This window comes from Vanessa tameamea, chromosome 18 (genome assembly GCF_037043105.1).
Source record: "Vanessa tameamea isolate UH-Manoa-2023 chromosome 18, ilVanTame1 primary haplotype, whole genome shotgun sequence".
NCBI classification, from domain to species: domain Eukaryota; kingdom Metazoa; phylum Arthropoda; class Insecta; order Lepidoptera; family Nymphalidae; genus Vanessa; species Vanessa tameamea.
Window position 1 is genome coordinate 10,088,988 of NC_087326.1, and position 12,857 is coordinate 10,101,844.

General features: G+C 31.9%; 2 protein-coding genes across 3 annotated transcripts; both read left to right on the top strand.

Annotated features, from left to right (window-relative positions):
* The first annotated feature begins 1,163 nt into the window (after window positions 1-1,163).
* Window positions 1,164-10,183, top strand: LOC113398509 (RNA polymerase II-associated protein 3). Of its 2 annotated transcripts, none has more exons than XM_064217754.1 (9): window positions 1,164-1,326; window positions 1,714-1,827; window positions 3,086-3,205; window positions 3,738-3,865; window positions 3,964-4,174; window positions 5,013-5,219; window positions 8,908-9,234; window positions 9,500-9,695; window positions 10,037-10,183. In XM_064217754.1, the coding sequence occupies exons 3-9, from the start codon at window positions 3,110-3,112 to the stop codon at window positions 10,123-10,125; spliced, it is 1,254 nt and encodes a 417-aa protein (XP_064073824.1). In that variant the 5' UTR covers window positions 1,164-1,326; window positions 1,714-1,827; window positions 3,086-3,109; the 3' UTR covers window positions 10,126-10,183. The 2 variants fall into 2 exon arrangements, with proteins under 2 accessions (XP_064073824.1, XP_026493055.1); XM_026637270.2 differs by lacking the exon at window positions 1,164-1,326 and adding an exon at window positions 1,333-1,491.
* On the top strand, window positions 6,841-7,845 carry LOC113398622 (uncharacterized). Its single transcript, XM_064217788.1, has 5 exons — window positions 6,841-7,011; window positions 7,097-7,211; window positions 7,333-7,408; window positions 7,564-7,737; window positions 7,836-7,845. Exons 1-5 carry the CDS (start codon window positions 6,841-6,843, stop codon window positions 7,843-7,845), a joined length of 546 nt encoding a protein of 181 aa, XP_064073858.1.
* Window positions 10,184-12,857: the final 2,674 nt, after the last annotated feature.

The following is a 12,857-nucleotide window of genomic DNA, read 5'->3' on the forward strand; positions in this document are numbered from 1 at the left end:
TGGTGTTATTTTTATAGATACGGAAATCTTTAAGTTTATTCAAGACAAATAAACAAATTATTAAGTACCTATGCATTGTTATGCAGATTATAAATATCTTGACAGTTGACATTTGTTGAAAGTTTATTGAACCTCTAAGGTTAGTACGGTATATCTATCTATTTATAGAGTTGTATTTAATCATTAATTGGGCCCGATTTCACAGCTATTTTTGTTAAATTAAAAATTAATTAATTTATTTTTATATATATTTTATACAGCATCCTTTTTCATTGCGAGATTTGTGAAATTAAGACATACTTACTAAAAATGTCTTGTTCAATGTTGGTCTAGTCGAGATCTAGTCTGATGCCTTATACCTACGGCTAGAGATGAGACACAGTTTCAAATCTCGACTCATAGTTTTTCAAAAATTTGTATTTACTTGTTTATCATCACGACTATCATTTTTTTTATGCATATAGAAAAGAATATTCGGTAGGTACCTAGCAGCTGCTTCACACGTGGGTGTTGCTACCTACACACTAATTTTCAGATTAGTAAATATCAGCAACTTTACTGTATAATAATATTGAACTCATACAAATGCAAGAGTATATGGATTTTATTGAAATAAGACTTAAGTACGAGTCGATTATGCCACGGATCAAGATATAGTGCAGCGAACATGTAACAGCTTATGTTCTAGGCAGGCTGGGAACAAGAAATAATTGATTATGTAAATGTTTTAAACCACTCGATAAAGTTCATTTTTATCTACTTATTTATAGATTTTATGACTATTATGACTAAAAATATCAATATAGATATTCGTGACATGTAAAAGCATAACATGAGTACTATAGCGCTATAATTAATTTAATGAGTTTAGCGATTCATTTCGTATTCTAATTGATACCTAGTTTTTCAAATACATTTTCTATAAAAAAAATTGCTCTTAAAAAATAAAAATAAATCTAAAAGTCGGTACTAAATAGATATATATAGTCTGAGATCGTACAGCTTGCAACGTTTCAATGCACATTGTTACAGCGACATCTATGTTTTATCTTGATAACTACCTCATAAAGTTTAGTTAATTTTATATTAAACTTTTAAGTAGGTAGGACCAAGGACGCAGTTTCACACAGAAGGTCTGTTTGAAAATTATGTTCTGTTTTAATACTATTTTCTAATTGTGAAGTTAATACATGATACATATACATTATTCATATGTAGACTGTGAAGATTCTGATCCAACTATATCTATATGATCCTGATCTGTGTCAGCGCCATGACAACGTGAAACAATTTGAGGTTGACAACCGCTTTCTATCGATTAAACAGGTAAAAAAACTCTTTTTCGTGTCAATAAAAATGGACAAAGTATATAAAATACAAAGACAGGCCCGGGATAATGTGAACACCTTGCAAACATATCTCACAGACTTACAGAATTGGGAGATTGAAATGAAACGTAAAGAGGCCGCGCTTAACGGTGATTTTGTACAGGTTTAAAAAAAAACATAATTTACCAATTCAGTGCTTAGTGATACACAAAGTAAATTATATTATATTGTGGTTAGTGTAGTGTTGTACTATGTATTTAGCAATCTCGCTATCGCGTGTGTTATTTCATGGTGGTCCTTGTTTTTTCTTTTTCTTTATATATTTTTTGGCGGTGATAATCGAGTTTTTGCGAACAAGTATTCACACTGAGTCTTTTGGGGATAGGATCTTCCACCAGTAAGGAGCAAGGCGCGTAAAGACAAACCCGTGCAAGTCAAGAAGCAGCCAGAGAAAAGGATCACAGGATCTGACTACAGTGCCTGGGCCAAGTTTGATGTGGTAAGCATGTCCTTTGTTATGCAGTTGAAATGTTTACCATTATGCCATTCTTATAAACGCCAAATTAAAATATAAAACTGCTAAAAGTAGTATTTAATCTTATAACAATCAATAATCAACTTTTCACTCATCAGATATTTTACCACCAAATAGCAACTTAGTATTATGGTGTCCGGATTTCAAGGGTGAGTGAGCCAGTGTAACTACAGGCACTGGTTTCATAACACATTGACAATGTAACAAATTGTAAATATTTCTATTAGTGCCAATGCCTATTGGTGAAGATGACTACTTACCGTTAAGTGGCCCATTTGCCTGTCTGCCTATATTATAAAAGAAATTAGTTAGATTTTATCTACACATATATTTATGAGTACTCTTATAAGAGTATAATATATATACAAAATCTTTGATCAAAAATATGTACAGAAGCATATTTTTATATCTAGTGTTCTTAATCTATGAAATGGTTAAAATTTCTTATTACTCCCAATGTTATGGGCACTGGGTGACTTGCCATTCATTGGTCCATTCCCCTGCTCCTCTGGCCTCCTATTTTATAAAATCTGTTTGTCAACTTACATTATGTATTATGAGACTATCTCTTTTTTGATAGATGTTTTATTTTGGATAACCTGTTGTCTGCCTTAGTAACATTGACATATTTTAAAATACAATATCGTTGCGGTGTTATTCAGTTTGCATTGTTACCACTCATAAACAAAAAAGTTATTTCTTTCTGTGATATTTTTTAATTTTACCAACATTTCTTAATTCTTTTAAAAACAAAAGCTTAATAACCAACTCAATCGAATACTACACATTAATATCAATCTTATTCTAATGAATACTAATAATGATTTTCAATTGTCAATGAATGTAATTATTCATTTAATTCCTTAATGGCTTCAAATTTACAATAATAGAAGACATTGGCACAATATTATACTCCTTTGCCTAGAAATGTGTTTACCTTTTGTGTTGGATTGTCATCTTCTCGGAGAGAGGGAATAGATAGTGCAGGTGTCTATAAAAACTTGTATTCACTGAATACCCAGATCAGTTGATCAAGAAAATAACTGCCTCGGCTTAAAATTTGGTTAAAAGTATTCATATATATATAAAATGTTTTATTTTAAAACATATGTTCTTATTAATATTTCATTTCTACCTTTGAAAATTAAAATATGGTAGTTTTTTATTTGAACATTTTCTTTTCAATAATGTCTGACTATCTCAATAAATTCATTTGTTATAGAACAAAGCATGTGAAGAAGTAGACATGGCAGATCTGGGCCCTGTGTCCCTTGATAGCAAGAAGAGTCAGTCAGCCAAGGCAGAAAAGTTGAAAGAAGAAGGACGGTATGAGAAGGAGAGGGTATATATTCGTTTTTTATTTATCATTAATTTGACATGGTTCTAAATGGAGACTGTAGTTTTTTAAATTATAACTTATTCTCAGACAAAGGACAAAGAAGCTTGGGCCCTCACACCAATAATATTCTTTAGTATATGGACTCGATAGATTTATCCAAGTGACACATTGATAATTACTATGGCAATAAATGTTTGACTTTAGTGTGTATAAAATTACAAAATTATTTAAAGATTTTTTTCATCTACATAGATGACTTAAATTTAGTAAAAAAAAAAGATATCTAAATCCTTGTAACACCACTTATTTTTCATACATACTAGAACAGTTTAATATGTCCTCGCAGAATGATTCTCTGGCTTATATCTCACTAGTCGTTTCATGTCTCAAACATGTTTGTTTTAAGGACATGATGGTTTACAGGTTGACAAATCCAAATCTGTCAGAATTTCACCTGTCATTATTATACCTCATAATTCTTTAAATATTAATTGCAAATAAAATAATATGCAAATCTAGTTTTATTTAATTTCAGGGTAACAATTTTGTTAAGCAAGAGAAATGGGACGAGGCCATCTCCTGCTACAATAGAGCTATAGAACTCGTCAAAGACGATGCCATCTTTTACGCTAACAGGGGACTGTGCTACTTGAAAAAGGACAGGTAATCAATAAATAAAATATGTTACAATTTATATAACTTAAGATCAATAGAAATGATGACAAAGAATAATGAATAAATAAATGTTTTCACAATTGCAGTCTCCACCAGGCGGAAACGGACTGCACGGAGGCGCTGCGCCTGGAGCCCACGTACGTGAAGGCGCTGCAGCGGCGCGCGACGGCCCGCGAGCGGCTGGGCTCGCTGCGCGCCGCGTCGCGTGACCTCGCCGCCGTGCTGCTGCACGAGCCGCACAACGCCGCCGCGCGCCGCCAGCTCGAGGCCATCAAGGCCAGGATGGGCACCAAGGGCGTGAGTGTCGGCTAGCTGGCTTCATAGAAACTCTTCTATGAAGGACTAAATCAAGAATGAGATTGTCCTGAGAAAAAGAGAGTGGACCAACGACCTGGAGCTGGTCGCACATTGGGAGAAACTTCTGTCCGGCCGTGGACAACGATTGGCTAACGACCATGATGATTTTAATATTTTGTTTGAATTTGTATTAATATATATTTTTTATTTTAAATCATAATTTTAATGGAAATTTACATATATCTTCTTGATAATATTTAATGCCGAGATATCGCGCTGCGCGTTAGATAGGCATCATTATTACTACACTGTGAGTAGGCTAATGTGTGTTGGTTACTTCAAGTTGCTTTGAGCGTCGTTAAAGACAATCGTAAATAAATTGAGCAGACTGTCTATACTTGCTGAAATTTGCACATTTAACTTTTGATTAAAATATATGTGTTATAGGAATTAATCCATTTATAAAACATAATACATAATCAGCCTGTAAATTTCCCACTGCTGGGCTAAGGCCTCCTCTCCCGTTGAGGAGAAGGTATGGAGCATATTCCACCACGCTGCTCCAATGCGGGTTGGTGGAATACACATGTGGCAGAATTTCGTTGAAATTAGACGCATGCAGGTTTCCTCACTATGTTTTCCTTCACCGCCGAGAACGAAATGAATTATAAACACAAATTAAGCACATGAAAATTCAGTGGTGCCTGCCTGGGTTTGAACCCGAAATCATCGGTTAAGATGCACGCGTTCTAACCACTGGGCCATCTCGGCTCATTCGTCATCGGCGTCATCGGCGGCCATCCATTTATATATTAATTCATAAATTCTATATTTACAGGCGAAATCAAAATCATCACCATTATCAACTCCAACGAATGAATCGAAACCCGTCGTAACGAATCCTCCGTCGCCAGCGAAGATCGTGGAATTGCCAAGCGAGCCAGTGAAGAAGGAACTCAGCCCGCTAGAGAAATGGAGAAACGGTGTCGGTGAAAATATAACAGTCATACGACCAGTGAAGAAACCTCCACATTTAAGATCTAGGGTATGTAACAAAAATATACAATTCAAACATTTTACATAAGAAGGCATTGGTCTCTCTAAGATCAGATCAGATCAGAATCCAATGTGTTACGTGACCTTTTCGAACAGTTACGCCCGGTCCGCTAGCTAATGTTGGCAAACTCACGTCGATGCTCGCTAGACTTGATTGTTAGTGTGGATTCTTGCTATGAAAATAAATATGTATGTGTTAAATATATAATATTAATGTTACTGCATAAATAACTATTTCTGACACAAGCGAATATCTGCGACCTCGAAATTTGAAATGATCTAATCTTTGTGATAGTCCTTTCTTCAAATTCTTACCGTTTCATTACAAAAAACTAAATAAACCTTGGTTTAAACCTGGACTATCTAGTCCAGGTTTATCTGAAAAACCATGGTCCAAATTTGTTTGTATTACAAAACTTAGTAAAACCATAGATTTCATAGTACTGTCATTTGAACCATTGTTTAAACATCAACCACAGATTAATACATACATCGTTCGTTGATCTTGATATAATTCTATAACAACGTTTATTTATTTTTTTTATTTATTTATATTTTATTGCACCCAAACTTAAAACTAAAAATTACAATATTGCAACACAAAGTTGCATGAGGTGCAACATTCCGTATGCTTAGAAAATAAAACGTTTCAATGTTTTGGTAATGATTAAATTACGTTTACGAGTGATGAAAGTAATTGAAACTGTTATTTTGTATAGATTTATAAATAATTTATTACGTCGATTGCAGTTTTGTGTTTTAGCACATTATTTAACGTATCTTTACTTATAATATACTATATAATTATATATAAATATAATTTACTTATATATATTTGACGACCTCCGTGGTCGAGTAGTGTGTACACCGGTTTTCATGGGTACGCCACTCCGAGGTCCCGGGTTCGATCCCCGGCCGAGTCAATGTAGAAAAAGTTCATTAGTTTTCTATGTTGTCTTGGGTCTGGGTGTTTGTGGTACCGTCGTTACTTCTGATTTCCATAACACAAGTGCTTTAGCTACTTACATTGGGATCAGAGTAATGTATGTGATGTTGTCCAATATTTATATTTATTTATTTATTTAATATACGTGTAACGAAACGCAAGTCTCGTTCGTAAGTAGTCTCGCGCGTTATTTGAAACCGGAGCAACAAGGTTCGAATTTTGCTAATATCGTTTTGTACTCGTACACTATTATAAAATTATTTTGTGATGAATCAGGAAAAAAGGAATCGTTCTGAGAATTGGAGTACTGAGGAAAAAGTAAGTATTTAAACGTAAATTACTTCAAACTTGAAATCAGTCCTTAAATAAATTTTATGTGTCTAATTGTAATATAAAATTTATAGGGTATACTACGTGAGGTGATCGGGCAGTCACGCCACATATTAGAAAATCGGTGTACAAAAGCTTTCTCCAACAATAAAAAAACTCAAGACTGGAAAGATATAACAAAGAGGAGTTTACTTTTTTATTATCTACCGTACCTACCCGTATTATACGTTGCATTATAAATGAAAATGATCAACATTGATGAAATATTTTCATATTAAATGAACTGACGGGAAAATGTAGGTCAGACGGTGATGTCGAATTGGCTTGGAAGAGAATGAAGCTCACAGCTAAAGCCAACTTGTCCAAACATTGGCAAGATTTAGCAAACGGGGGTGGGAATAAGCCCAAGTCGCCTTCACAGGAAGATCTGGCAATAATTAATATTGTTCCATGTGATTTTATTCTGGAATACAATAATTTTGATTGTGATGCTATGAGACCTGTGGTAATAATAATAATGTATTTTTTATATTAAAAAAATAAAACATTATTTATTAATAAAATTTATATTTAATCATCATTACTTGTAGGCTGAGTTGAATGTTTTGGGCCACAAAAACATTGAAATAGAAGCGGGGCCAAGTACAGCTGTACCACCATTAGATCTTAAAGAAAATAATGAGGTACAAGCTGAAAAGGGCCAGGGTAAATATAAAATATATAATTTTGCACTATTTGTACCATTGTAATACTTACATATACATGAGATGAATTTAAAGGATTTAATTTTCATTTTATTAACTATAAATAATTATAATTCTTTTAGGTACTTCAAATAATGTAAATGTGGAAACTACTACAAAAAAAAGAGTTTTATGTACAAATAGTGATCCAAAAAACAAGTAAGTAACATAAGAATATATTCATATTACTTGCTTTATAGAATTTTGTTTTATTTCTTTATTTAAATAAACATTTGTTAACAATATGTTTGTATTTAAACTATTTACCTTGATATTTATGTAACTAAGTAGTAAAAATGTTAAAAAATTTACAGAAAAAATAAAATGGCAGAAGAAATATTGCGAACCAACAGTGCATTTAAAGAGAGGCAGTTGGAGATGTTAGAATTGGAGCATCAATATAAAATTGAAACATATAAATTAAAAATTAAAAAATTAGAACTTCAAATTGAGTTACTAGAAAATAATAAGAAGTCCATTAATTATCAGTAATTATTAATTGTAAGTGAATTTTAAACAAAAAAAATCATTTATAATATATCATTTTGTCATTATATTTATGATTAAAGGTAATATTGATTTTCAGGTTCTGTTGAGCAGTTAAAAGTGCTATTTATATAAAAATAAATTAAAAAAGAGAATTTTATAACAAAATGACGAAATTTTTAATAATTAAAGATATATATAAATAAATAATTTAAATTAAAAATGTCTTTCTATGAATTGCCGTCTCCTTATATTTCCACGTACATTGTTTTCAATTGGTTGAACTAACGGTTCAGAAGTTTGTAAGTTAAATTGATGGCTGTTCGGCTCAGTATTAAACACATCTTCCTTCATATCAAGAGCAATATTATTTATGGCATATTAGTTTTTATGGCAGTTTCAATATTGCAATAATGCCCTCTTAATAAACAGCGGAATCTGCTTCCATATACCAAAACATCTTTCTACAACATTTCTGGTGCTAATGTGAACACTGTTGTATTGTTCCTCCTGAGGTGTTGTAGTGTTCAGTACAGGAGTAAACAAATACAATACAAACATAGGCACTGTCTCTGTCTGTATCTAACAATATGCCTGAGAATGCACCAGCCTCAAATCGCTGCTTCAAACGACTTTCCCTAAATATTCTGGAGTCATGAACACTACCACGCCACGTGATAACAATGTCCCTGATTTGACAATCTGCATCACAAACTACCTGAAATAATAGTTAAACATTGTAGTGTCTATTACTAATGTCAATAAGCAACAATATATTTCATACTAGCTGTGCCCTCGACTTCGTGCGCGTTTGAATTTAATAAAACGTGACTTTATTATTATTTTACATATAATTCTAAAATAAAAGTAGCCTAAGTTACTCCTTATTACATCAGCTATCTGCCAGTGAAAGTCTCGTCAAAATCGGTACAGCCGTTTCAGAGATTAGCCGGAACAGACAGACAGACAGGCAGACAAAAATTGTAAAAAATGTACTGTCTAGTAAAACAAAACTAAGATTACAACAAAATGGATTGTACAAATACTCCCTCATAAATACTACCAATATACATTTATACTAAAAGATAACATTATAAATATCAAGTCAAGTTTGTTTGTTATAAATTTTTGCATATATAGAGGAAACTATTAATCTATATCTTTTCTTCCAGAGAGCATTAAAACACGTACCCATTCAAGAAGTCCCCTTAGGCCGTAACGCGCACGACAAAGCACCAACACGGATGAAGATTATAGAAATTAATGATAATATGTCACATGGGGACTCGAACAACAATGATTCCAATAAGATCACCGAAAAAATTATTGAGACCACCCCACACTGTGATGGTGACAAGAAGATTAATATGAAAATTACTGAACATGTCAATGTTAATGAAGTAGTGCAAAATATGGTACCACCAGTGAATAGTGTTCAATTTATGGCAGAGTGGAAATATTTGAAAGGAAACAATCATGCACGGAGTGATTATTTGAGTGTAAGCATTTTTATATAATATATATACATACATATGGCATATTTCTTAATTCTTATTTGTCATTTAAGTATATTATTTTGTCTTCGCAATGCTTAACTTGCTAAACCAATACGAGAACAATTCATCGAATGAATATATTTTGTTAACTCATATTAATACTATGATCATTAATCTCTGGTTTTAGAAAAGTATAATGGTCAGGGAGCTCATGACCAATTCGGTATATAAAGTGCATATGTTTATCACATTATATTTTGTTCCACAGATAATAGAACCAACAAAGTTACCATCGATCTTCGAGAATGCTCTGGAAAGCGACGTGCTCTCTGAACTCCTATACACGTTATGTAATAATAAGGATAAATTTAGAAACAAAACAATATCAGCTTATCTCAAGGGACTCTGCAAGGTTAAGAGATTCTCCGCTCTCGCTATGTTCCTCACGAACAGTGATAAGAATTGTAAGTTAAAAATGATACACACTTATAATATTAGCAAACTTAAAAAAATTCATGCGTAGCTCAATTCATAATGACTTTTTTACAATTAAATTCATTAACATCTCCACAGATTCTCGTCCATGCCATATGTTTATATGTTTGTTTGTTTTTTTTTTTACTTTTGTTTCGCTTCCTCTTGAATTCCTTCTCCAACCCATATTCTTCTCAATAGGGGAGGGGAGGGGAGGTCTTCGTCTAGCTGTGGGACATTTACAGATTTACTTTTAAGTACATATATAATATACATCTATATATAAATACTTATGTCTAATGTAATATGTATTTGTCTTTTTAATTTTCAGTGTTAAACGATATGCTGTCTCACTGCAAGGATGTTGAAAATTTAAGCGACAATGAAATTGCGGACTTGACGAACAAATATGAACTTTAATATTATAATAAAGTATTTGAAAACATTGCTAATAACAAGAGTAAAATTTTGATTTTGAGGACTGTTTTTAATAAAAAATTATCATTTGGAATTGTTATTAGTTGTGATAAGTTAAATTTTGCATAATCAATAGCAGTTTTCGAATTTATATGTAATTCAGTTAATTTTAATTTGTAAAACGTCGCTCTGCAATGGAACCTAGTTAAGAACAAATTTATTGGTCTCTATATTTATTTATTCGATAGAAAATCTCGCAACGAAATTAAAACAAAAAATAAAATTATATGAAACGTCATCTATTGATGACAATTTGACCACCGGGGAACGTCAAATACGGCCATTTTGTTAGATTGAACCAATTACGGATGTTGGGTTATGTGTTGACAATGAGTCTACTACTATTATGCCTTCAAAACTAATTAAAATATGTAACCTGCGTACTGATCGATCTCTTTCGTATCTTTGCCATTGCACGTCACATTTATTAAATATAAATAATCTTTGCTCTGCTGCTCTGCGGCACTAATTTTATTATAAAGCGTATTAAATCTGATAAAGGAAATTATACTGTCTACACAAGGTTTGAAGTCCATATTTGCGTAAACGCGGAAACGTTCTCAGTCTACTGTGTTCCTGTAACCAAACATGGACTTTGCCGCTTTTATTTGAAAAGTAACTTAGAACAAAAAAAAAATACTGTGTAAATGAAGTAAAGGGATGGCTGCAAATCGATTGACAAAACGATTGTTAAACTTCGAAACGTTTTTATAGGGACGCTATTCACTGCAGAGTGACGTGCATCTGAATTTTAGATAGTGAAACTATTAATTGATATAGAATATGTATTTAGATAGACTTTTCAAATAATTTCTATCCTTTATTTCATTTCGGAACAAATTATAAGTATATAACTGCAAACCTAATATTATAAATGCAAAAGTTAGTTTGTTTATTTGATTGTTTGCTACGTTCTAACATCTGGACTACTCTAACACTAGCTCCCCCTCACTCTGGCGGATAGTGAAAACTAGTTGAATATATCATATTATTGAAGCTAACCTCCGGCCGCTGAGAATGCGTTATTGAGGCGTGATCGAATGAGGTAACAATGAAATCAACTTAAAATAAATGTTGTAATTTTTATTAATTAAATGAGCAAACAATATTCTTCAAATCCATGCTGTGCTGTTACATGGTTATGTCAACTGTACCTTACTTCAGTGTAGTCAAAGACAACTAACAGTTTTTCGGAATGGTGTTTTCTCAGCGACCGGAATTTAGTTTTACTTTTGAGAGTACACTATTTCATTATGAAACAGCTTCCACGTTGCACTTATTTCTTGTGTTATCGGTTTTACGGTCTTCATTCGAATGGTAAATGCTAGAAGAGAGAAAATTGTATAACTAAACTACTTTTATAACATGTAAAGTTATATGTGTAAGGGTAAAATGTTATTGATTATACAATCAACTTTAAACTATAGCCAACTAAAAGAGGAGTAAACAAAAATAAACAACATTGATGTTTAATTGTCGCATTGTCATTGGTCGAGAATTTAAATTATCTATGATATTAATTATGGATTCGCGAAACAATTGCGTCTTTAATATCGGCATGGTTTTTATGGAAAATCTTTGTCTTATGAATAAAATTACATCAATCAAGAAAAGTTTGTAGTGTATAATATAGCAATGCATACATGGATTATGTAAATCTAAGGTTTGTTTATCTTTACTCCTCGTTTGATTGGAATAGACAATATATATAAATTTGATTGTTATTTTGTTAACATTTTTAATGGTCATAGATTAAATAGACATGTAAATAAAAGGCTTTTACATACATATCTGAGTTTGTCCAAATGAAGTCCTATTGAAACTAAATCTGTCGAATATAAATATGTATTGTATTTTGATTTAATTTAAATACAAACAAGAATATTTGGCTTGTAGATGATGTTTTAAAAATATTTTTAAGATAATTATTAGTAAAATTAATTAAGTAGGTATATTAAAATAGTACTAAAATTGAACCACTATGCTTCGTGTTGGTGGGTTTGATCTGCACAAAATCCTACCACCTACCTACCATATTCATTTAGCAACCAATTTATGCGTTTAAGGTTTTTATATTTCATAGAAGTGGTTCCTTAATTTTGTAATAAAATGTTTAGTTATATTTTCATGTAATTTTTTGCGTGATTGGTGCAAGGATGCGTTTTAGTTGTATGATTTAAGGTTTAATAAATTTGATTATTAATGTATGTGTTTCATTTATCGTTTTATTCATTTTTACTTGTTTGAGTAATTTGTAACGATGAGCAGAAAAGTGTTAAGCAGTATAGTAGGATTGAAAATTGATTCAAACTTTATTCCAAGATATTTTTTTTTTAATTTCGAATAGGATGAGATAATTTTATAAATAAAAAGAATAAAATCACTGTTTTATATAACTATGATGATTTTTATCTGGTAACCTCTAAAACAAGTTGAATAAGGTACAGATTTCATGTCAAATAATGTAACGGTTTTTGCGTGGTGTGCAAATCTACATTTTGTGTGATGAGCGTTCAAATAAAGCAGCGATCTTTATATATCTGTCTGCACCTCTTAGCTCTTCGATATAAATTTTTATTAAGATTACATTTAATGTTTTACTTAATCTAAATTTTTGTTACTGTTTTTCGACAAAATCAAATTTTTTTTTTTCCAAAAAACCTCATAAATCTTGA